The 24,951-nt window shown below is 47.3% G+C and overlaps 1 protein-coding gene across 1 annotated transcript in view; it reads left to right on the top strand.

Moving 5' to 3' along the window:
• The window catches only part of PRDX6 (peroxiredoxin 6), a 72,968-nt gene that overhangs the window by 32,996 nt on the left and 15,021 nt on the right, over positions 1-24,951 (top strand). The window contains exons 2-3 of the mRNA XM_069641189.1: positions 695-851; positions 19,242-19,391. Coding sequence (XP_069497290.1) covers positions 695-851; positions 19,242-19,391 — 307 coding nt within the window. The remainder of the gene's footprint in view (positions 1-694; positions 852-19,241; positions 19,392-24,951) is intronic.

Below are 24,951 nucleotides of genomic sequence, written 5' to 3'. Positions count from 1 at the left end.
TAGTGGTGGCCCTGAAGTATGGATGGATAGATCTATTGCAAAAGCTTTTTTTGTGTTGGGGTGGGAATGAGAAATTGACTATTCCCACTTTAAACCATGCTGGTTTCTTGTATTGTGTGGGAATCGCCCATCAGTACTCTTCAAGCCCACCAGAACAACATACTAAATTGGGGAGCATCTCTGATTTGTAGGCCTCTCCAAGTCTTCTGAATAACAAACCATGCTAATGATGGCTTTTGGGTGACTTGCACTTTATTTTTCAATAGTCTGCCTTGGTGTTTAGCCTCCTCGCTCAGTCTAGGGGAGGTACTGCATTTCAAACCAGTGGCTTTTCCACTCACACCCCCCCCCTCCCCCCAACCCCAACACTCTGTACAATGGTACCAGATGCAGGAATAGCGTAACATTGCAGCACATTTGCAGAGTCCCTTCTGGTGAACAGCAGGCGTGTAAAATGCTGGCTTTGTTCGTTGTAATGGGGCAAGCAATGCTGGTAGTTTTTAACATGGGGTCTACCAACCTCTGAGCAACATCCACAGCCTTCATTCGTTTACCATAGACTAGACCACAGATTTTGGTTTGCCTTCACTGATGCGTCTTGTCACACAGTTGCAAATGTATTGACTGCCTTTTTTTTTTAACCTCCGATTCTGGAGTACTCTTTTTCTAATGCTGCCTTTGCTGCTCTTTCTAGATGGGGTGTTTTGTTCTCCCATCCGAGGGACTACACACCTGTGTGCACCACAGAACTTGGAAGGGCTGTGCGGTTGGCACCAGAATTTGAAAAACGTGGTGTAAAGATGATTGCCCTCTCCATCGATAGTGTTGAGGACCATCTCGGATGGAGCAAGGTATTTGGTGTGGGGAATGGGGTGCAACTTGTCGTACAAAATGTACATTTGTTTTTTCCGCCGAGTGTTCATAATCTAGGTATGAATTGGGTGGGTGGAGGGATGTCCGTAGAAATGCATGGAAAAACTGTTTTGCTAATGCAGATGGAATATTTGGGGGAAATGATGGCTCCTTATGTGTGCAGTGCCTTATTACATTGTGGTAAGACATTGTGTACAGCAGTGCTTATACCTGAGCTAAGAAGATTCAGCAAGGTGTAATTGGGGATCGGAGGGAGGGCAATGAACAGACGGATAAGGTGGTTATGATATGATAGTTTATTTATATAGCGCCTATACACAAATGTGTTTCAAAGCACTTCAAGGCAAGGGAGGTAACAAGGGAAAATACGACATTCTTACAGGCCATGAACAGTAAGAATGTGAAATTCACTATCGTACTCGGCCTGACGACATTTCTGGTAGAGCCGGAGGAAAACAAAAGGTGAGGGAGAGGGGTGCAGAAAGGGAGGAGAAGAACAAAACAAACGACTATTGTACTAGGCCTGACAACGTTTCAGATAGTGCTGGAGGGAGGGGGAACAGTAAGGGGATAGGGGAGCGACAGACGAAGTTGCTATCATACTAGGTCCAGGAACAATTCTTATAAAGTGCATAGAAGAAAGTAAGGGTAGGAGATAGGAAAGAGGGGAGGGGAGGGGAGGACAGAACAGAGTAAGCGGTCAAAAAGAGTGGAGAAGCAAGAGGGGAGAGAGAATACAATAGCAGAAGTCAGTAGTAACACAATGTTGCAAGTCTGGATACAAGATGAAGTTGGGAACAGCATGATTCAGGGTCACCATGAGTACAAGATGCAAAGGATGTCCAGCATGAGAGTTGAGAAAGGGTAACATACAGTGAATCAATGAAGTCCATAAAAGTAAAATCTAGCATTGGCCACAAGACACTGATGGTGAAACCAGAATGTATCAGGACAGACTCCTGTGTGCAGGAAGGGGGGGGGGGCAACCAGAGGGTGGGGTTGGCCTGTGGGGACAGAGGGTGTAAACACATGTTGGTGCATGCTTACCTGCTGTTTTAGCAGGGGGGTCGGACTCTGGATCCTCCTGGTCCGAACAGGAATTGCCCTTTTCTTTGACTGCCCTTCACTTTGGACGCCCGGGCGAGAGACGCCCTTGATCTAAGAGTTAAGAGCAGGAAGAAAGATGCAGGGCTAAGAAGGTGGGTGGTGCTTAGGCCAGGTGACCTAGATCCAATAAGGGGTTCAATCAAGGTGGCTAGAATTGCAAGCCTGAATGGACACCTTGACCCATGTGTCTGCATGTAAACCCTTCACTCACCCAGAGCCAGAGGTGTTAGGTCTGCAAAAGATCAGGGGCTAAGCTAACGTTGGAATTGGCGGACTCTGGGGCTAGCTATTGCCTTTTGGTTGTAGCCCCTGAGCTTCTATCCGGGGCTACAACCAAAAGTCCCGGGGCTATAGCACCCTCAGCCCCCTTACCGTCCCCCCAGCAACGCCTCTGCCCAGAAGTGAGGTAGTTGATTTACAAGACTTGCTTCAGCTTCAAGAGAAAGCCAGTTCAGCTGTCACATGTATGCTGCAGATTCAACTGACTAGGCGTTTTTCACACACGGCTTATTGTCGGCGATCATTCACCAAGGTCGGACCATTGTTTCAAATATCAAGAAGGCCCAGTATTCATCTGGTGTGCCATGTAGTAGCTTTATTGTATGTGCTCTAATAGCGGCCACCAAACCGTTAGAAACGTTGCTCTCCCTTCAGTGAATGGGAACGTTTTTTAATGCTCCACACCTTGCTTTACCAGTCTGAGTCTGGACAATTCTGGTTCTTCCACAGCTGAGCTGTGTGATTAACCTGGCTGCTAAAAGCACATTCCCCACTAGTTCAGCTGATGTCTGACTATTTTGGAGTTGTGTACCACAACAGACCTAGTATAAAGTCTCTGCATCCTGGTGGATAGCCCTTATTTCTTTAAACACGAGGTTCAATATTGAAATTTTGGGCAGGTCACCAAGCGTGCATGTAGGTCCCTGCTCTGCCAGTGTCTTTCCAGCTCTTTGCGATAAATATTGCTTGACTGGTGATTGATACCCCCTATATAGCATCTTATAAGATTGCTCCTGTGTCGGATGCAAACTGAGGTGTAAGAGCTCGCTTCCACATTAATTCCCACTCTTTCGGGGGGAAGGGTCTGCCCTAAGTCTCTGCCACGGTCTAGTGCGTGAGGCCTCTAGTGTTGAGTGGGAGAGGAGAATGTTGACAATGTGGCAGAAAAGATCAGAGTCCCACGAATAAGTGGCCAAAAAACTTGCACCCCTTGCCTCTCAGTTCTGGAAGCAGGGATTACTGTGTGCTGGTGTAACTGGGGTTTTCCAAGTATCGGAGTAGGTGCGCTTGGAAAGGATGTAAGCCCCAGTTTGCAAATGTATCCCAAATTCCTATTGTGGATGCAGTTTGGCGTTCCCTTGCCCCTTACAGCTAGTGTTCTATCTCTGGGAGGAAAAACCATAAAAAAACCATAGCTGAGCGGGTGCTCAGCCACATCCTCCTCTTGTGTCCATGCATTATTTATTGAGGGACAAAGCCACTCATTAAGAATGTGCAGCTGAAGCCTGATAATGGCGTAGGAGGTCTGGACACGTCCTGCCCGCAAATTTCTAGGGAAGGTAGAGTATGCTCTGACCCTCGGCCTCTTCCCCAGCCATGTAAACTGCATTATCACTTTGTAGACGGGCAAGATCTTGGATGTATAAAGGCAGTGTCTGGAAAATGTAAAGATTTGGAAAAATGAGTTGTGTGCTGATCCATGAAATCGCTAAGGGCTTAAGTCTTCCTTAAGCCTTGTTATGGCTGCTAGATCCGTTAGTGGCTATGTCGTGCCACCTATTCTCTGCTATGTTGATGTTCAGTTCTAAGTAGTGTTAGGTTTCAAAGTCAACCTTCATTCTGAAATTATTTTGCAACTTGCTGGAGTGCAGGTAGGGATGTGTCTGGGTTTGTTGGTGTTTGATATCCATATCTAACTCCTGATATTTCTTGCCAATCCCTTGCATATTGGAGTAAAGGTTGTCATTGATGCAAATATTGGGTTTTGGGGGTACAGAGGAAATGTCTGCGTCCTCTGTTCAAGCGAAAGGCTTCATAGATTTGTTCATAGGGACACATTCTGACTGTAGGAGCTACATAACTCTCCATAATGGCCTTAGTTATTTGCGTCCTGAAGGCCATTACACTCAACATCCCACTCCACCCTGCCGAAAGCTTTCTTGGCATCTATGGAGATTAGTGTGGAGGGGTCCTCCGTTTATGGACGAAATCTACACTGTCCAGCACCTCATGGACGTTATCGGCTGCCTGGCGACCTGTAATGAAACTACATTGGTCTCCGTCATTTTTACCATTCTTCGCTCTATTCTTTTGGCAATAATGGTCTCCATGATTTTCACTACATTGAAGAGTGATTGGACGGTACGAAGCGCAGAGTTCACGATGTTCCCCTGTGGACAGATTATTGCCTCGCCCATTGTAGCTGAGACACCCGATTCATGCAAGGGTTGTAGGTATCCGCAAAGGGCTGGATCAGTACTTTTTTGGATTTTTCTTTTTTTATAGATGGCGATGGGGATTTCACTAGTTTTTTTTTGCCCCCTCTGCCTCCAGAACCTTTTGTGATGCAGCCTTCAAGCTCTTCTCTCTTCACTTATCCCAAGAATATTCCTGCCTCCTTGTCCAGAGGCTTTCATAGAAGGACCTATGTAGCCAGTTTGTCTGCTTCTTGGTGCAACTTGCCATTACCGTACTTATTATTTTGTCTCCCTTTTAATTGATAGACCAGCAGTTTAGTGGGTTTTGTTTCCCATTTCATAGAATGCATTGCCCGTCCCATGTATTAGGAACTCTGTATGGTTCGATTGTGGGGCTGTTGGTCGTTTCCTAGCATCTTGTAGCCATCTGTTTTTTTATTGTTACTCCTCTTATGTGCCCATTTTAGGTCTTTGAATTCCCATAGATTGGTATCTTCTGTTTGAGTGTTTTAAGCAGAGCCACTTTCCCAATAAGTCTGCTTGTTGGCCTCAAGGTGTCTCCAACTAGTTGGGTCGGTTTTGCTCTGGTTTTCTTGGAAGAAGTCTTTTACCTCTAGTGAATATCGGGGTATGTGTAGGCTTAATTTCCATGATTGTGGACATGGCTCTTGTTGTTTAACCTCTACAAAGCAAGCATGTGCTCAAGCGGCAAGTGCAAATCATGCACACAAGTAATATGTAGAATTCCTTTTCTCCTGGGTTCTCCTCCCTCCACAGGGCTCTCCATTTCATTTGCAATAGCCTTTGTAACATCTGCTGCCACTTGCGTCTATCCCCATCTATCCTCCCTGGAGCGATCGTCCCCTTAAGATCAAATGACCCATCAACATTATTTGCCCTTCCTCTATTGACTGAAGGGGGAAGGATCGCTGGATGTCCTTTTGACCCGTGTTGGGGCAGTAGATTGAGGCTAGTGTTGTGGGCTTGCATTTCAGTGTAGTCTGCCCTGACTGTCACTCAAGCTTGGATGTTAGCTGTAACTGGAGATCCATCGGGGAGGCTCTCATCCAGAGGTACTCCAAAGAGGTTACTTGCCTTATCAATGGTTACCCTTTGGTTCTTGGCATTCCGCATGAATGGGAATGTCAATCGATACCAACTTTTGCATCACAATTTTCCGTTAATCCGCCTGAATGCTATTTTTCGTGAGCGTCACCGGTGATCTTGTATCCATAGTGTTTGCCCTGATCGGCAATCACGTCCAGCTCCTTGGCCTGTTTCATGTCCTGTTCTTTCAATATGTACAAGTGACTCATCACAAATGTCTCTGGCCTGGTGATGTCCTTTGCCTGATCTTCAGGAGCTGTGAGTGCTCAAAGCTGATGGATCCATGTGGCTAGATCGCCCCCTCTATTGCTTCAGTTGGGCCCGTCACTCGGAGGATTTCTCTCCAATATGTATTTGAGCTCCTCAATCCTTCCCATTATCATTTTGGTCGTTTTGTTCTTACCTTTGCTTGCCATTGGATGAGCTACCCTTTAAAGCCTGTATAGCCATTAGACTGGCGTCCACTCTTGTTGCAATAGCTTGGCAGAGATTGTGTGCGTGATGGTTTGCAGCCCCTCTGTGAATCGCCTCCCTATGTCGTCATTTAGGTTCCTCCTAGAGCTGAGCAAGTCTTGTTTCGTAAGGTCTTGCGTTGTGCCTTCCTATGAAATTTCCCCCAAACTAACTATTCTGGAGGAGTGCCTGATGCCGTTCCCTGCTGTGGCAGCCTGGTTTTTGCTCATGCCATAGGTTCTCTGAGGTGCAAGGTCGGGGGAGTTTCCCTTCATCTGTTTCTTCCCTCGATTCCGCATGAGATTGTGCCTCCGGTGCGGTATTGCCTTGTGCGGGGGCCACCACAAACCCGCAACACGCTCCCTGATTTTCTTTGGGGATCTATTTAACCTCTCTCGCCATCTTAGACCCTCCACAATGTAATTTTAATAGGTGGGAAGGAGTGGTTAATCGGTAGTACAGGGGTCAAAATGTGTTAAAGCTGTGCAATATGCAAGTCATTCTCAATACACCCGTGAAATAACCTGTTGAGGGGTGTGAATGTTATCGCACTTATGGGTGCGGGGGGCATGTGGAGGGAGTGATGAAATATGCTTTTAAGTATTGTCTGATGTGTTAAAATTGCATTTATTTTAAAGCGTACAGTTCCTATTTTCTAGTGGCACCACATGAAAATCAGCAGTGAATACTAGAGCACCAACACTATGCAGGAGCATTTTGCAAACCATTATGCTCATTGGCCCAATATATGCCTGTATTGTCGCTGTAAAACCACAAGGCTTGGCACAATATATGAAATGTTTTGAATGACTCGACCACTGGCACTGTTCTGGGCAACTTTCATGACCATTGTTTTTCAGCCTGAAGGGGAAAGATAATGTGCAAAGCAGACGTTCCCACCCTAAAGCTCGAACTGCTAGGTCTCATCCCAAAAGCAAACCCAGTCATGGGGAGTTAACAGATTGATTTGCATGTACCTGTTCACTCTTCTGCAATGACGGACTGGCGCTCTCCCTACGAAACGCAACAATCTCCAGTGCTACAATTGGCACTGGAACCATTTTGTCGTCTGGTGTTTGGAATGGGGTCCAGGCCATGTCCTGTGGCATGGCAGATATACTACAATTTCGGTCTGTTGGTTGTGGGAAAGGCCTAGCTGCATCTACTTTGGTGGTGTTTGGGTGGCAGTGAAGGCGTCTCGGGAGGGAGCATTTCTGAAGTGGATAATCTCATAGGGGCATGTTGGGGAGCATTGCCCTTTCCATGCCTGTGGATTACCTGCAGGGGGACTTCTACCACTCTACCTTCAGATTTTCCGTCAGTATTTCAATTTATCCAGAGGCCTGTTTTTGAGCCATGGAAGAAATTTACTTGAAACTGTGACTCAAGTCTGTCTTCTTTGTGGCCGTAACTTTGGCACGCAGGATGGGAAGAATGGGCACACTTTGATGTAAAGAGGCATTCGTGTGATCCTGGCTTTCTGCCAAAGGTGGCTTTTAAATTTCACAGGTTTTAAGAGAATGTGCTGCAGGCTTTTCATTAGAGTTCCACTTGAGAGGGGAGGCTTTTGCAGTGCTCTTGTACATTGCAGGGACTGGTAGTTTTTGTAAGGTGGACACTTTATCACTTAATAGCTACAACCAAGATGGCGCGGGCTGGGGACACGGCCATTACTGTGCCCAATTAAAACCCTGGTGTTGGCGCTACTGAGCCCAACCGAGCATGGGCTCCCTGTGAGCTCTGTGGACCAGACTTTATAAATCCTGCTAAATCATGGCTGAGTCGGCCGTGCTCCTGTAACGGGCCTGCTGAATCTGGAGGGTGTCGAGAGACCAAGGGTGAAGTTTCTGCTCGGTCCATCAGAGGCCAACGTCCATATTGGAGTGGACCCTGGGGAGCGGTTGAAGGGGCTGACTGTTGCGCTCAGCTGGCCCGCCCAGCAGATGCAGGAGCGGTGCACTGCGCCGTCCGGTGGTGGAGAGTGGCCTCGTGGAAGCTGCTTCCTTGAGCTGGTGCAGAGAAGTGGATCGGGCACATAGCTGCAAGGCTGGCCTGGTTGGCGCAGTTGGGGCGGTTAACATCCTAGGCCCCTGACAGTGCGCCCAGCGTAAACTGTGTGAGCATGAAGGAAGGGGATGCCTGGTGCCTGGTGCCTGCTGACTGCTGGGGCCGGCCCCTCAGATGGAGTGTGTGAGCCACAGAATCTGTCCTGCCCACAGTAGGCGGTGGCTGGATGAGCACTGGGCTAACTCCTCTCGGCCCCCTTACTGGGGAAACCATCTCCTACAAACATTGAGGCCGGGTGCTGGCAAATGTTTGCCTCTACCTTTGCAGACAACAATGGCCTTGGTGTTCGTGGGGCTGCTGGCGGGATCCCTGGTGTAGCTGGAACCCTGAAGAATCCTCATTGGGCTGGTAGCACCTAGAATAAAGCCCCTGTTTGTTCGAGGTAGGGGGTGACTGCCCTTGGTGGAGTACCTGTGCAGGGCCGCCCAAGGAAACGTTACTGTGTCTCACTGGGGGGCAGCTTGTGAGTGACCTGTGCTAAGCAGTAGCCCCTTTGGGCCTGTGTACATTTCCTCATATTTGTCCTCTGGTCGCTGGAACTTCCAGAAATGGTGAAGACAGAACGCAGAAAAAGCTCTTGCTGGAAGCCAGCGCGGCTACCAGGATGCCTTGCATCTCCTCGACACCAGGGACTTGCTGGGTCAGACCCTTGGGAGATGGTTCCTGGTGTGTGACACGGACATCAAGGAGATCATGACAATTCATGAAGTGAAACTCTTGGCACATGCGCTAGGTGTTTGGGTTGATCTGCGATATCTAGTGGCGAACTAAGGGTTGGTCTATATTTTAGTCGTGACACGTGTTTCGACCCTCCTGGGTCATTGTCAAGGCAATTTATAGATCCATGTGAGGAAGATTAATCTAGTGGCTTGTGGGAGTATGCTAGGTTTTTGCGTTGGTGTCAATGCTAGTAGCCGAAGTCTGGACTAGTCGTGTGCGGGTTTGCCAGAGGCGGCGAGGTGAAATGACATTGTGGCAGTCGCAGGCTTATAAGCTTGCTGGTTAGTGGAAGCTGCTAAAGTAGGAAGTCATTTAAAGCGTGGTATGGATCAGATCGTGCAGGGGCCTGGTGAGGTTAAAGCCGCAGCAGGACCTGTTGGTCCAAGAGTGAGGGCTAGGAAACGGGTGGTTGGAGTAGCAAGGGAATTGAAAAAACATGAAGGTAACATACCTGGGGAGCTGGGTCAGACCTCTCCGTCTGCCATGCAGCTTGCACGGTCATTGCAGTGCAGGCCGCCACATCTGACGTTCTATTTGTAGAGCTTGGATGGCATGATCAGAAGCTGCTCTGATACTTATTCATCTGTTTGTTGGGGCTGGTCTGCATTGGACTGGGCACCAGCGCCCCAAGTACAGCATTTGTTCTAAGGTGGATTTTGGGGAGGTGGGAGTGTTCCAGGTGGATTGGGGTTGTCGGTGGGGTGTCAGGGGGGTTGTTTTTTCAGCATCCAAGAACCAGCACGGTCTCATGTGTACCAGCTTGGGATTTTCTTTACAAAGGATGGCAATGATGCTTTCACGTGGTACAAGCCTCTAGCAAAGTTGGATGACCTTCAAGGTACCTACATGGAATATTAGGGGGCGCAACCAGCCCTCTAAGACTAGGAAGATTTTACACTATTTTGCCAGGAGACAGAATCTTGCCCGCTCCGGGGAATCTAACTGGGCTTCTCGTTGGGGCTGCCACAGGTGGTATTCTTGCTCTTATGTGAAATTCTGATTGCAAACGACACTGAAGGATGAAAGGAGGGCCTCGATGGTATGTGGAATCTTGGAGGGTGTGAAAGTAGCATTAGTTAATACTTGCGGACCTAATGTGGATGCTGTGGGCTTTCTTTGACTGGGTGATGACAAGAGCTACATACCCTGAAGCCACGACGGTGTTGCGTGCAGACATGAATATGGTGATTGACCCTTGTTGGCAACGGATCTGGTAGTAATAGGGGATCTTACTCCAAGGCGACTTTGGGATATTTGTGAAACCGGTTTGGGTTGATTTGATCAAACATTTGGTCCTGGGAGTTTTGCCACATATATATGCAGGGGGAGACACCCTCCCTGCCCCCACAACTCCCTTAAATCCTCTACCTTATTGCCCTAAATCCACCCCCAGATATGTGGCAAAAGTGATCTACCAATCCCTGTGAAACCCACGATCTGGTGGATGCTTGGAGGGTACACCACTGGGACGATCGGGATTATACTTTCCACTCATGGGTTGAGTTCCATACTCTTATCTGCTGGTGTCCCGTAACTGGGGAGGGGTTCCCCTAGATGGCTGTCAGATTCTTCCCAGAACTCTGTCCGATCATTCCCTGGTTGTCTTGGCTTGTGATATTGTGGTGGGACTAGCGGGAAGGACGGTCTGGCGTTTGAAATCCAATGCCCTGATTTCCGGCAAGAAATCACTACAAAATCCTAGCATTTTTTTTATCGCAATGTGGGCTTCGTCACCTCTGCAGGGGTTCTTTCGGAATGTGTCAAATGTAATATTTGTGGGAGTCTGCTTAGCCAAGGAAAACTGGTTACTTCGACTGATCTGGGATGAACTAACAATGAAACTGAGTACGCCTCCTCAGTGGACCCCAAGGTTCTGGCAGTTGAGGCAGGAGCTGAATTACCTCCACGCAAATGCACAGAGGGAGGTCGGGTACCAGTGTAGGAGGTTCTGGCAGTTGAGGCAGGAGCTGAATTACCTCCACGCAAATGCACAGAGGGAGGTCTGGTACCAGTGTAGGAGGGGGGGTACATGGTGAGGCAGCATGGAGAGGGGCAGCAGTCTGGTGCTTTACTGTCCAGGTTACTAGCAGCAAAAGGAACACACCATAATTGAAACCTGGATGGTTCATAACAAGCTGGCACTAAACAAATCCAAGACCGAACTATTGGTAGTTGGCTCACCGCATACAATTATTAAACTTGGCTCACAGTACGACAATTTCCAGCTGGGTGATGAATCCATCAAACCTTTGAAAAAAGTAAAAACTCTAGGAGTAACCTTTGATCAACATCTGTCGATGAAACAGCATGTTAGTAGTATTGTTTCTTCCTGTGCATACTACATTAAACACATCTAAGGCCTCTCATTTCTCAGGATAATGCAGAAACTATTGCGAGAGCAATAGTAGGCTCTAAAATAGACTACTGCTCGAGCCTTCTTATGGGAATTAACAAATCTAAAAGTAACAGGCTACAAATCTGTCAAAATGGGGCTATTAGAGCCGTTATGAAACTCAAACACAGAGATCATGTTACTCTAGCGAGACGTGAGATACACTGGTTGCCTGTGGCCACTAGAGTTCTATTTCATACCCTGACTATTGTCCATAAGTGCAGATCTGGGAAAATGCCGGGCTACTTACAACAACTATTACCCATAAGAATCAACACAAGAGCACTTAGGTTCAGATAAGAAGAACAAGTAATTGGACCCAAGTGCAACACTGTCAGAGCAACCGATTCAGCCTTCTTTTCTGTTGGTCCCAGAGCTTGGAATGCTCTGCCGCTGGAGCTAAGATCTATCGAATCTTTAGAAATCTTTAAAAAAAGACTATAAAGACATATCTGTTCCATTAAACAACCTTTTTGCCTGTGATATTCTCGCTCGGCCCTGCTTCATGACAGTCTTTTGTTTTTCTGTTTTATGTGTTTTGTAGTGCCCTTACGCCTTCGGGTTCATGGCCGCGCTATACAAATATATTAAAGTAAATTGCTGCAATTAGGGAACCTAGCTAGAAAGACATTGCAGCAGCATTACAGGACTTTTACGGTCTCCTTTACGTTTCTAGGGATACACAGGAAGCTAAAAGTATGCAGCAATACCTAGATAATAATTATGTTGGCTGGACCCATTACTCTAGGAGGTTCTCAATGGGCAGGTGGTGCTGGGAGAGGTTCTGGTGGTTATCAAGGGGCCTCTCCGGGGAGTTTTATAAAGCTTAATCACCCCTCCTTGATACCATACTTCCCTACAGGTATATGCTGAAGCAGCCAGGATGGGGTTCTTGCATCCCTTGCTGCATGAAGCAACGATTACCCTACTACATAAAAAGGGAAGCAAGGCATAAAATAAACAGTGTCGCGTAGCAATTTGCTAGGCAATTCTGTAGGTTTGCTAATTGGACGTTAGTGTAGCAAACCTAGCTATTTAAATTGCCCTGTTCAATAAAAGCACAGGTCACCCTGCATTCCTCTCTTGCCCTTGCCACCATTTTGTTTTTTTTGTTTTTTTTGTTCACTGTGTTCAAAGGGGCTAATGAAGGAAGTACAACAGTATGGAGGGAGTACAGCAGTAATCATCTCTACTCTTAACAGTGCCAAAGACCTGTGTGAGTGCCAGCATGAAAAGTTCTTTTTCAATTAGCAAACCAGTGTCCATTCATGCAGCAAACCTTTATATTTTACACTCCTCTCACTTATGTCTTACTGTTGCTAATTTTGTCACAGGTAGAAATATTTTCTGGTGACATCCAAAATTAGTACATTGCTAATCAAAAATATTTCAATTGGCAAACTCTGCTAATCAATTTTTGGAACCCAAGTTCTGCCTTGGGAAGCACCCATAGATTGTGCCTCCTACTGGCCGATCTCCTTAAGCAACATGGACAACGAGATCTTTGTCAAAATTATCTTCTCCCATTGCTGCCTGGGCTAGTGTTGGCGGATCAATCGGGCTTCATACCAGGGATTAACACGCTGTATGGCCTACGCCGTGTCTGAGATACGAAGTCTGCCTCTCAGGCTGTGGCAGTATTATTGGATGCTGAAAAGGCATTTGACTATTGAATGGCTGCAGCTCTTTGCTGTCATTTGAAAAAATGAAGACTGGTTGACGTGTTTTTCTGTGGTATCTTTATGCTGCTCCGGTGGCCAGGATAGCTGTGGCGCGGCACCAGTCTGAGATTGTGGAGATGGGACGCAGGACAAGGATACCCTCTAGTCCTGCTCCTTTTTGCTCTTGCAATGTAGCCATTGGCGGCTATCTTGTGGGAACAACCTATCAGTGAGGCCTGCAGTTTGGTCGGCACAGATTGATCAGCTCTCTCTATGCCAATGACGTGGTCTTATTCCTCAGTGACCCCATTCAGAATCTTCCTCCTGTGATGCGCCAGGTGTTAAATTCAGAGAACTTTCTGGGTTGAAGATCGGCCAAAGCAAATCCGTGGTTTTCCCACTCACTAGTGGGACTGAGGCATTTGCAATTTTTAATTCACCTGGCAGCCCGACCGTACATGTTACATGGGAGTGGTGATTTCGCGTTGCCTGTATGTGTTCTGCAAGAATTATGGTCATGCCATCAATTCTCCTCAGGACCAGGCTGCCTCTCCAATGATTGTCTTGCTTAAATTCCTTTATCTGTTTCTGGACCTTCCCCTGTTCCTGTCCCCCGGCTTCTTTCTCCACCTGAGAGGGATCATTATAAACTTAATCTGGGCTGGAAAACTGGCCAGCATATGCTATGCAGTCATACAACAGGGGGGCCTGGCTTTGCCAGACATAGAACGGTATTATTGGGTAGCTCCGGCACATTATCTGGCGTTCTGGTACACCATATGATCATGTGGAAAGCGCATTGGTGGCCCCCCAATCTTCTGCAATGCTAGGTGCCCCCAGAGGTGTGGCGGGTTCCATACTTTGCTCTCTACCATGCTGCCTGTGCTCTATGTATGCCATTGAGCCACCGTAGCACTTGAGCACCCCCCCCCCCTGCCAAAACACCTGCACAAATGGACTCGCGGAACACACTGATGGTGGCTCACACTCCGGTACACGGCTACCTCTAACCATTAGTAAGGAAGGCAAACTGCATGGCGCATGGGTAAAGGAGGATTGTTTTTCTCACCTTTCAGAATGAGTATGGGGGCGACACTCCAGCCAGAGACTGGCAGGGAGAGCGATGGATGAAGAGGCCTTTGTGGTCTAGGAGCAAACTTTCAGCACCAATTGGCCTCAGTGGAGGCTATGCTGCCAGATCAAGATTTAAGGTCCTCGCATGCATCACAATTTTGTAGTGACTTGCATCACGGTTCTGCATTTGCTTGGAGTCTAATGCAACAACTGTCACTGATGCAGTGAAGTAACGCTCGCTTTATGGAGCAATAATTGCCATGTTCTGCAGAACCTTTAGGGTCCCAGAAACGGGCGGCACCTTTCAATTCATGAGTCCCCTTTGACGGCATAAGTGGTTTGGGGGCGGGGATGGGTGGGTGTCTTTTTGTGCACTATTATGTAGGTTGGAAGGCGCCGACCCTGCTGACACTCTGAGGGTGGAAGTTATCAAGAGCACTGGGCAGTGCCTTTTTTAGTAGGTTGTTTTCGGGGATTTGGTGCAGGGAGTGAGCTAGACCACTTTTCCCAGTGCAGGTACGTTATATTAATACAAGAGAAATGTGGAAAGATGGCTTTGAAGGGCACAGAATAGTGAATGGACAGGAGGCAAGGTTCAAATATGGAAATTGAACTTGCACTTTATTTGAAAGCGTGCTGAGCAGGGTTTAGGTTCGCTTGTTGGGAGTGAAGAGCTAAGGAATTGGCTGATTGTCTTGCTGACTGACTGCCAAGAAGTGTTGATAACATATTTAATGTGCTCCAGGAAATATCAGACCAATGAGGGACCGACCAGTCATCCCAGCACGTTTGGGGTTTTATCTTCCGGACTGGCAATTTTCAAAGGACCATGGCATCCTCGAATGATCTCATTACTACCCGCATGTTAACGAGCGAGACCAGCTATTGACATGTAAACATTTGTAATTGTTAATGTATACAGCGCTTATACACAGGTGGAGTGCTTCAAGGCGGAAGGGGAACACAGGAACGCAGTAATCCTCCTTAGGCCTTGAAGTTAAACGGCATTTCTCCTAGTGTAAGTGCATCAGTTTAGACTAAACTAGGGGGTTGAGGGGGACAGGAGAGGGTACGGGGGCGAAACAGAAAACATTACTAGTCCTAGTACATGTAGGTCATGCATGCGTACAGACGGAGGTGCGAGGAAGAGTGGGTGGCGTAGGGGGGTGAGAGACCAACTCGTCCAGTCCAACATAGCCCTGCATTAAGTTGAGAGGTTGCCTCACTCATGGAGCACAAGCTGAAAGTGTAGTAGGGCTGCACATAGTGCAGTGGCCTGGAGGCAAGTGCAAAGACTGGCCGTTGCGGGGTCGGGTGGGGTTGGGGGTGTGGTATCCGGGACCAAGGCGAACCAGACCAAGTCCAACTTTTTAAAAATAAAACCCTTTATCTTCAGAGTTCCTGAGCCATCTGTGACATGAGCCTGTTGCCCCACATGCCCCTAACCACTGTATTATGCAACAGTGATTGGTGAGCAGCTGCACTGTGAGGTACAAAGGAACAACACATGCACTGTTACTCATTTGTGTTTCTGTGCCCCATCCTGCACGGTTTAGTGCTCCTTTCAGTTTGAGTCGTCCAAACACTAACTCGCTCCAACCCATTCCTATGTCTCACTTAATGGGCAGTGACATTTATCCCAACCCCAACTGAAATCTCAACTTTTAAATGTATTACAACGAGCTGATGTCAACTCTATGCCCGTCGCCCAAGAGTAATAGTACCTTCATGGTACTTCGCATGTGGGTGATCTTCTAATCTCTGGTCAATAGGGAAATTGTGCTCCACGAGGCGATTGAGGAAACACATCATCATTAAATATTCATACCTTCAAGTTCATGGTCTGTTTCATTTCTCGTAAGTCACGTAGATAAACGAAGTGACTTGGCCTGCAGGTCTGGCAGGATTTTAAAGCTTTGTCAAGGCCTACAAACTGAAAGGATTAACTGTTGCATAACCCTGAGTCTACGCGTGAGCATAAAGGATGCACCACGAATAGGAGGGTGAGCCTCCCTTGAACCCTTCAAAGTATAGGGCATTTAGAGTAGATAAATCGAGCAACCCCTCTAAGGTGCCAGAAGCAGCCCAAGGGGCAATGCATTTCTGCCAGGACCAACCACGACACTCCAATGTTTCGCATCCAACAGGCAGACTTTCGACAAACCGTTCTAAGAAAGCAGTTCAGTTTGGCAGTGGCCCATAGAAGCAGGCACCCGATTGTCACAAAGCATACCAGGTTGGCCATTGTCTAGCAGATATTGTGCACAGAGAAATGCATCCAGATCATAAGTGGGAAATCGATGCATTCCTGGGCGTGTTCGAAGGGCGGGATTCACCTGACTTGGCATTTTGCAGGGTCTTGCAAATAGATCTCAATCTCACAGCACAGACCTCGGGGCAGCACCCTATGGTATAGCTGGCGGCATGTGCTTTTCCTCTATTAGATTGATACCTAAGGTTAACCAAAAGATGCAGGAATCCCAAATGACCCTCATTGCCCGATCAAGGGTGTGGCAGATGCCATCTGTTGAAGATGGCAGTAGACCATCCAATGACCTTGCAAGAGCATCGCAACCATGCCTCTGCAGAGGCAGAAGATTACACACACCATCGGCTTGACACGTGATAGGTTTGGATTCCTAAATAAGCCTCAAGAATATCTATTGGTGGACGCTCATGAACTTAAACCCAAGGTGTGTCTACTTTAGTAATCAGATATCACTTTTCTGGTTCACTAGAAAACCTCCTCGGAAGATGCACAGTCGTACCTTGTGAAACATCTACTAACTGTAGTAGATGGTGGACTGGCATACGATTCATGACCTGGAAAGTGATTCACCAGAATAGCAAAGGCCACACGTTAGTGAAGAAGGTAATTGGTACCAACTGAAGTTAAAGGCTGAAGTAAAACGCCATACAAATTGTAACATATTTTTGTGGACCATAAAATGTTCGCTTAGCATTTTATTCTTTGGCAAGGTCTTTAATTTGAAGTGGGAAGAAGCTGGTAGAATGGGTCTTTCAGTTACAGCATTTTAAGCTGTTAGCAATCTATTACTCTTGTGCATCCAATTATGCATTTTTAGGGACTTGGTGGTTTGTTTTCAGTGGTTATGGATGTTTCAAATTACGTAACTGTGTTCAGTGGATTCATTTAGGACCTAAATAATGCTAAATCCTCATCATTCTAGTTGGCATCAGCTGTGTAGTTGAAAATGGGGCAGTTTATGATTTTCTCAAGTTGACTCTGGTAAAACCATTGCTGGTCAATGGGCCGGCTCTTGCCCGGTCAGAGATCCGGCCAAACATCTGATGCTGGATCTCGCTCCAGCCTGACTCGGCCCTGACCAGGCTTTACCGAGTCCCCAGCTTCGCTGAGGGAAGCTGGGGGCTCGCTGATCTTCTCTGCCTTCCTCCTTTCCCCAGCCATCAATCGCGCCTTTGCATACTCTTGCTCAGCCCGTTTTCTTCTTGCCTGAAAGGGACACCACCGGAATCAATGGGCCCTGACCATCACTGGGGTGGCAGCCACCACTGTTAAAAGCAGGCTACATGCTTGACACACTATTGTTTCCCAAATGTGCATTTTGCACTTTCACAGAAAAGTCCTTTCCAAACTCAAAATGCTGCTTAAACTTGCATTCACTAGTTCTCTTTGGGTTTCTTTTTTGTCGGACTACCACACAAATACTTTGGAATGTGTGTGCCCCATCCTTTTGTGTTTTATCACAGGTTATATTTATAAAGATGTTATTGTCACTGCTTGATCTCAAATACTTCTGTTGTGCTGACCGCAGTTATCAGGAAATTGAATGGGATCACGGGTGACCACTTTTGATTTTTCACTACAGGGGCAGAAATACCCCCACCTGCGCCCTGAATATAAGCAAGCGACCAGCCCAGTCCCTGGTCAAACACATTGTATTGCACTTGAAAAAAGTCATAGATTAACAACCAGTTTTGATATGATATGGCATTTGTAACGCGCCTATACACAAGTGTTTCAAGGCGCGACGAGGCAGGGAGGGGGGAACAAGGGGAAGACGGACAACGATCCTACTAGACCAGGTGTCATTCAGATCGCGCAAGTGCAGGGGTAGGGGGAAGGGGAAAAAGAGCAAGAGCAAGGGGAAGGGGAGGGGGGGGACGTGCTGATCAGGATAAGTAGAATAAAATAAATAATAAATAAGTAGGGCCAGGTGGTGGCAAGTGCAAGGTAAGTGCAGACAAGTGCTAGGAGGGGGGAGCTGTAGGGATGCAGAGACAGCCCCGCAGTGCAGGGGTTGCCAGGGAGGCAGTGCAAGTGGAGAGTGGCTGGGCCAAGGACCGAGGTCGGTGAGAGTGGCCCAGGTGCAGGTTCAGTGCAGTTTCAGTGAAGAATTTAGCAGGGGAGAGGGGGAGAAAACGCAGAAGTAAAGAGGAAGGTTTTGAGGTGCTTCCGGAACCGAAGATGGTTCGTTTCAGGGAGGCAGGAAGGCTGTTCCAGAGAGAGGCCCCTGCCGCAGAGGGAGATCTCCCCCCAGCTCGTTCCTTCGAGAACCGCCTCACCCTGAGGGAGTTGGAGACAGATGAGCGGAGGGCTCGGGAAGGAAGATATTTAGGAAGAAAGAGTTGAAGGTATTTAGGCCCCAGAAGGCCTTGTGGACAATGCAGAGGGTTTTGAACTTAATCCTCGCAGCCACTGGGAGCCAGTGTAGAGATTTCAGTCTTGGAGAGATATGGTCCCTGGGCTTGAGGCCAAGGACAAGTCTCGCAGTCCTGTTCTGGATGAGTTGCAGAGGGCGGAGAGTGGAGGAAGGCAGATTAAGATAGAGGCTGTTACAGTAGTCCAGCAATAACATCTTAATTTTAATAACCTCTCAGCAATGTCTCTCAACCAGCTGAGCTAGAGCGTATCTTTGGATCCCTTAAATGTACTACAAATCGCTGTATTTTGGGTGCACCACTGCTATGGAAGTGATTTAATAGTGGAATTGATTTACAGTGTCGAGTTTGGAAAGAAGCAGCATGAAAGATTGCATAATTTTTAAACTATGTGAAAATTTCAACTGCCAGCTCCCCCCCTCGTACCTCCCCTTATGGCATCCCATTTACAATTTGTCATTTTCACCACTGGACGGAACCTTACCTTTGGTATCGTCTTGATTTCAACGGAAGGCGCACTATGAAACGCACCATATAAACTAGAACTAGATGATGCTGCTTTCATTTGGCTGATCATGTTTTAAGTGGAGTAATGAGGCAAAAACTCAACTCTGCCCCCTCCCCACAACCACCCCTCCTTGACTTATGCTGTTATGCTGTATCTGCCGGGTGATGGATGTTGCAAATTTTTGCTAATGCAGTTTTTCCTTTTCTTTTTACTTTCAGGACATCAATGCATACAATGGCGAGGCGGAACCCAATGACAAGCTTCCCTTCCCCATTATTGCGGACCCCAAACGAGTGCTGGCTGTCCTGCTGGGCATGCTTGACCCTGATGAGAAGGACCTGGAGGGCATGCCGGTGACTGCTCGCTGCGTGAGTACTTTCGACTCCTCACTTTGGTGCCTTTCATTAAGAGGAGTAGTTAGTCTTTTGGGCATATGGTTGGCTGGGCTAGGGGACACTGACGCAGGTTAGGTAATCACTCTACTACTTGTATTCGTTTGATAGTGAAAATTGAGCTATTTGGTTACTTAACCACACGAAGGCCTTCTCCGTTAAATATTTGTCGAGATGTTGAAAGGACCATTGCCAAAAGGTCGAATAGTCCATCAGGGAAAGGCGTTTAAGAAAAAAACGTACTAAATATCCAAAAAATACAAAAGATTTGCAGGTTCAGGCTCGTATGAGGCGCTGTACAGTTCAATTTGGACCCCACTGGAGTTTTATGTATTAATCTGGCATTTTGGACTAAACTGTATAAGGGTATTCTGTGTCTATGCTTTATGCTGTCACCAGTTGACCTGCCCGTTACTGTACTGTCCGCATACTAGACGCTTGTGCTTTGAATTCTGATGACGCTTCCTAGCGAGCCATTAGCACTTGTATTGCACTTTTGCAGCACTTTAGTTCCATGGTTGCATTAAGTTTTTTGATTGCGGCCTCTCATTTCGTTAATCTTCTTGTATATGTCGTTCTGTCGAATTGTCTGTGCATTAATTTCGCCAGTTGACCTGTATGGTATATTCAGGGCGAATTATAAGAAATTATTCCATAGGGTTGTATATCCATGAATGTAATTTTAGTGTGTGAGCCACACGGCTCAGATTACGAAGATTGTGAAAAAAGTAGCCTAATTTCTAATTATGAAGTAGTGGTTCTTTCTGACTGCTGTTGCTAGCTAATCACCGACTGCCACCCGAATTTGTCAAATAGAATGACCATGTTGCCTTTGGTGAACGAGCACAATAGACCACGCTTGGGTTTTCTTTTTTTGCTGGCAAGTGTTCAATAGGAGTCTGACTTGGACACCCCAACATGTGAATTCTTTGAAATCCATTTACACAGAACTATGGGTAAGGTCAACCATATCTTCCCTGTTACTCGCTCTCCCAAATTTACAGAATGTAGTTCTAATGTAGTGTTTAACTTAATGTTGACTGTAAGAATGACATGTTTTTCCACTAATTGCATTTAAGCCTCATTAGGTTCTGATGAACCACCAATTATCGTTTTGCTTCAATCTCATTGTAACTCCTTTCAAGCATTCTGGCACCCACCCTGTATCATGGAGATGGGGAATCTGAAGTATTTGGAGATTACGTAATGGGAGTGTCGCCCATTCTTGCAAGCAAGTGGCTTTTTATTCTCCTGCATGGGTATCTTTAGGTGCAAGCCACTAACAATGACGGCATTAAAGTGTGTGGTGACTGAGGTCCAACCTTGTCATCTTAAACTCAGTCCTCTTAGACCAAGAGGAAGAGGCTTTTTGGGATCCATAGATATCCACATAGTGATTTCACAGAGCCTACATTTTCTACATTTCCTTTCATCAAATTGTGTTTCCAGCATGCACATTTTCTGCCGTTGCAATGTAACGGCCAAAGGCCACACTTGCTCCTCCAATCCTTGATCCTGATCTGATATAGAAGAGTTTGCTAGATAGTTTATGGAGCCTATCCAAACTTGAGGCAGTCTGGGAGAGAAGTTAGCTTATTCCAGAACCAGCCTGAGTCTTTAAAGATCACTTTTGTGGCATGATCTGGTTCTGGTCTTGTCTTTGTTTAGTGCCCACTGTGGTGGGAGGCTGCATTCAAGGGAAGAATGTTTGTGTGGGAGGCGGGGTGACTGGTGTAAAGGTCAAAGACTTCAGTCCCTAGGGCTATACAGTCTCTAGTCCTTACTAGAGCCTCCGCTTCCTGAAGTCCCCCAGTGGTGCCATATGTTTGAAGCAGCACCTGAAATCATGGCTGTTATTTTTCTTTTCTTTAATCTTGCTAGTGAGGATGAATTGCCTATTTGAGAACCAGGGGAACGACCGTGCAGAGTTTTGTGCACCAAGCTAAGCGTTTACTTGCCAGGGGATTTCTATATAATCATTTATAATGCATTTCTTCGTGAGTAAAGGCAGAATATTCACTTTCCTTCATTAGGCGTACTCATCTGTGAATCTCCATAACCTTTCAATGAGACCTAGTGAGAAAATACATTGTTCTCACTATCTCCCAAGGGCAAGTGTCTTTGAGCCCAACTAACGGCGTTTCTGCCATCTTGCACCTTCAATTAATGTGGGAGAGCAAGACTTGTGTGTTCAGACTGTGCAGCTAGGTGACACATTTCACACTTCCATCGGATTTTGTAGTGTACTTGCTGGCCTCTCAAAGTTTCATCTTTGTCCTTTTAACCCCATTTCGGTCCTTTGGTCAGTGCTACACTGCCTAGGTGCAGATACTGGATCCCAGGATAGGCCGACTGCTCTTATGCTTAGCATGCTATTTTCTGTGGGTCTTTACTCTTCATGAAGGGCTCAGAAAATGGCTTACTAAATTGCAGCACTAGGCATGGACGTTTTTTATATCTGGGTAAAATACTTTTCCGAAAAATGGGCGATGCAGTGAAGGTGAGAGTTCTATTTTATTTTTGATTTGGATATTCTGTTGTCTAGCTACATGCTAAACACTGATCAGGACAAGGAGATCGGAGAGGGTCTTTGGAGAATCTGCCACTGAGGTTACAGGGGGCGCCTTCAGACACTGCCTACACCCCCAACATTCTGTAATCTGCTGTCTGGCTGCCCAATCCCTCCTCTTTAGCTCCCCACTGTAGCAGAGATTCCACTGCACATTGCTTGGGAAAGTGTATCGTGACTTTGAGATGTCCCCTCCCTTGCAAGGAATACTGCGACTTTTAACGCATCCTAAATGTACCGACACTTCCACAATTATGGGAATGTCGCCTCATTGCTGCATCAGTTGTGGCGTTTTATTTTTGACGCTCCAGTGCTCCTTCTCTTGCCTACAGGTTCCCTAGCTCGGGCCATTCTTCTGTTGTGCAATTTTCTACTCCCCGCACCCTTCATGACCCGTTTGTGCTCGTTTTCTTAGTGTGGCACATGTGCCCATCTTAAGCACTGACCATATCCAACTCTCCACCCGGGTGCCAGTTTACTGCAGAAAGTAGGGCAAATGTGTGCTCATGCATGGTTGTCTAGTTTGCAACCACGGGCACTGTTGGGAGAATTCTTTTTTTTTGACGCCTGCACATTAGTTTGACCAGGGGTCAACATGTCAAGCTGTAAGCTACTAGCCAGCCATGAAGTCATTTGCAACCTGAATTCTGATACACACCCACCATTTATTAGTCGCCAGGAGCCCATGTACTAGCCAGCGGCTAGTGAGTGCACATTTTGCGTCCTGTTTTAATGTGATACTAGCATGCTCCTGTTATCTTTGGTGGGCAGTTTTGTTTGTGTTTTTTTTTTCCTATCAGAATAATTTAAGATTCTACATTATTTTATTTTGGGCATGGGCTATTTTCTGCTCCTCCTTAACTTCATCCACTTTCAACCTCCTCCTCTTGGGTGACTTTTTCATTGACCTCTGCACCTCTCTCACCCCCCCATACCCCCTCCCACCGGTCCATGCCACTCGGCTGGACACCATCATCCACTCTGGCCTCTCTCCCCGCTCCGGTCACCCCTCTCTTGGTCAGACCATGCTCTCCTTTCCTACCACCTGGGTCCCTTCAGCCCTCCTTCCGCACCCACAAAAGCCCGGCCAACCAAATTCTTGAACATTCGCCCGATGAAACGAGTGTCCGCCGCGGCCTTTGCCTCTACCTTCACCCCCCTTCCCTTCAACCTCGGACTCTACCTCGCCATCTTCACTATGCAATTGGCAATACCCTTGATCCTTGCCCCAGTCATGAAAATCTACATGAAACCTGCCTCCAAGCGTAACACATGGTATGACTCATAACTTGCAGCCCTGAAACGAAAAGTACAGCCGAATGGAAGTAGAAAACCTCAGGTTCATCCTCTGACAAACTGGCCTGCGGCCTGCTCCAAAGACAATACTCGCCATCTGTGCCAAGAAAAGGGCGCACATTCAGGCACGGGTATCGGGTGCATCCAATAACCCAGCTGAAATTTCAAAATCTGCAGTCTCATCCTCCCTTCTTCCTTCCCAGGCCCTCTTCAATGCACTGGTGCACTGGCCCCACACGTTGCCATCCAAACTCAGGACTTCCTGAACACACTTGTTACTCACTGACCTAACCCATTCCACACCCTCTTTCTCCTTGGTCCCTGCCCCCCCCCCATCCTTCCGCCTTCACCCTTGAAGAAGTTACCAGAGTTGTTTGCTCTATGAAGGCTTCTTCCAAACCAGTTCCCCCGCCCCCCACTGCTAGTGCACAACTTTAAGGACCACATTGGCTCTCTTGGCCCCACACTCGCTGATTTTTTGCAACCACCCTTTTTCCACTGGCTCTTCGCCCCCCCCCCCCCCTTTCTCAAGCACCCCATTGTGTGCCCACCTTTGAAAAGGCCTTCAGTAGACCCTACCTGTCCATCCAACTACCGCCCTATTCCAACCACCCCATTCCTGGGGATACTGCTGGAGGAGCTGGCGTTGCCCCAACTCAACTCGCACACTGAATTGGTTGGTGTTCTCCACAATCATCAATCGTCTGGATTCTGAGCATCCAGGGGAATGTAAACTGCCCTTCTGAACACTCTGGAAGAACTGCTTGCATTCCTGGACTCCACTCCCCAGCTGTCCTCATTCTACTTGATCTCTCATCTGCCTTTGACACTGGCAACCATTATATCCTCATACAAAGGCTCCACAATATCCTTGCTATCTTGGAGCGGGCACTTGAATGACTTCTTTCCTAACTGACCGCTCTTCCAATGTCATCCTGGGAACCTTCTCTCCTTCCTTCCCCACTTGTGGTGTCCCTAGTGATCTATCCTCTCCCCCTGGCTCTTTAACATCTACCTTGCACAGTTGGCACACCTCGTCTCCTCCTGCTCCCCTAACTTCCAGTGTTATGCAGACGACACTGACTCACTCGCACCTTCCTTCATCCCTGACTGCCATCCCGGCTTGGTGCTCTCCAATGATCTCTGCCTAAATGCTAGCAAAACTGAGATCCTTCCGATTGGGACCCCTGCGCCCTCCTTCCCTTCTCTCTTGCCTCCCACCTTTGGCTTGCTGCCCGCTCCATCTTCGGAAGCCAGAAGCCTTTGCATCATCTTTGACTCCTCTTTATTCTTCCTTCCTCACAGACAGGACATTGCCAAGAAGTCCCACTTCCAACTCTTCCGTCTCAAAGGAATTCTCCCATTTCTCACGTTCCCCCAGAAGCTCAATGTTTCCAGATCCCTGGTTTTCTCTAGGCTTGACTATTGCAACAGCCTCCTCAATCTACCTTTTTCCACTCTGCAACACCCAACCTCTTTAACTAATCCCAAATAGAGCAGCAAGACTTATCCTTGGCCTTTAGCCCAGGGACCCCATCTCTCCTACCCATAAAAGCTTCCACTGACTCCTGCACGGATCGAATTCAAATCACTCAGTATCATCCGCAAGGCTGTCTGGGGCCAGGGACCACACTATCTGCAACTATCTCTTACCAAATACTCTCCTGCTAA

This window comes from Ambystoma mexicanum, chromosome 1q (assembly GCF_040938575.1).
Source record: "Ambystoma mexicanum isolate Mex_15411 chromosome 1q, UKY_AmexF1_1, whole genome shotgun sequence".
Taxonomy (NCBI): Eukaryota; Metazoa; Chordata; class Amphibia; order Caudata; family Ambystomatidae; genus Ambystoma; species Ambystoma mexicanum.
The sequence above is the reverse complement of the archived record's forward strand: the minus strand, read 5'-3'. Positions and strand labels throughout refer to the sequence as shown.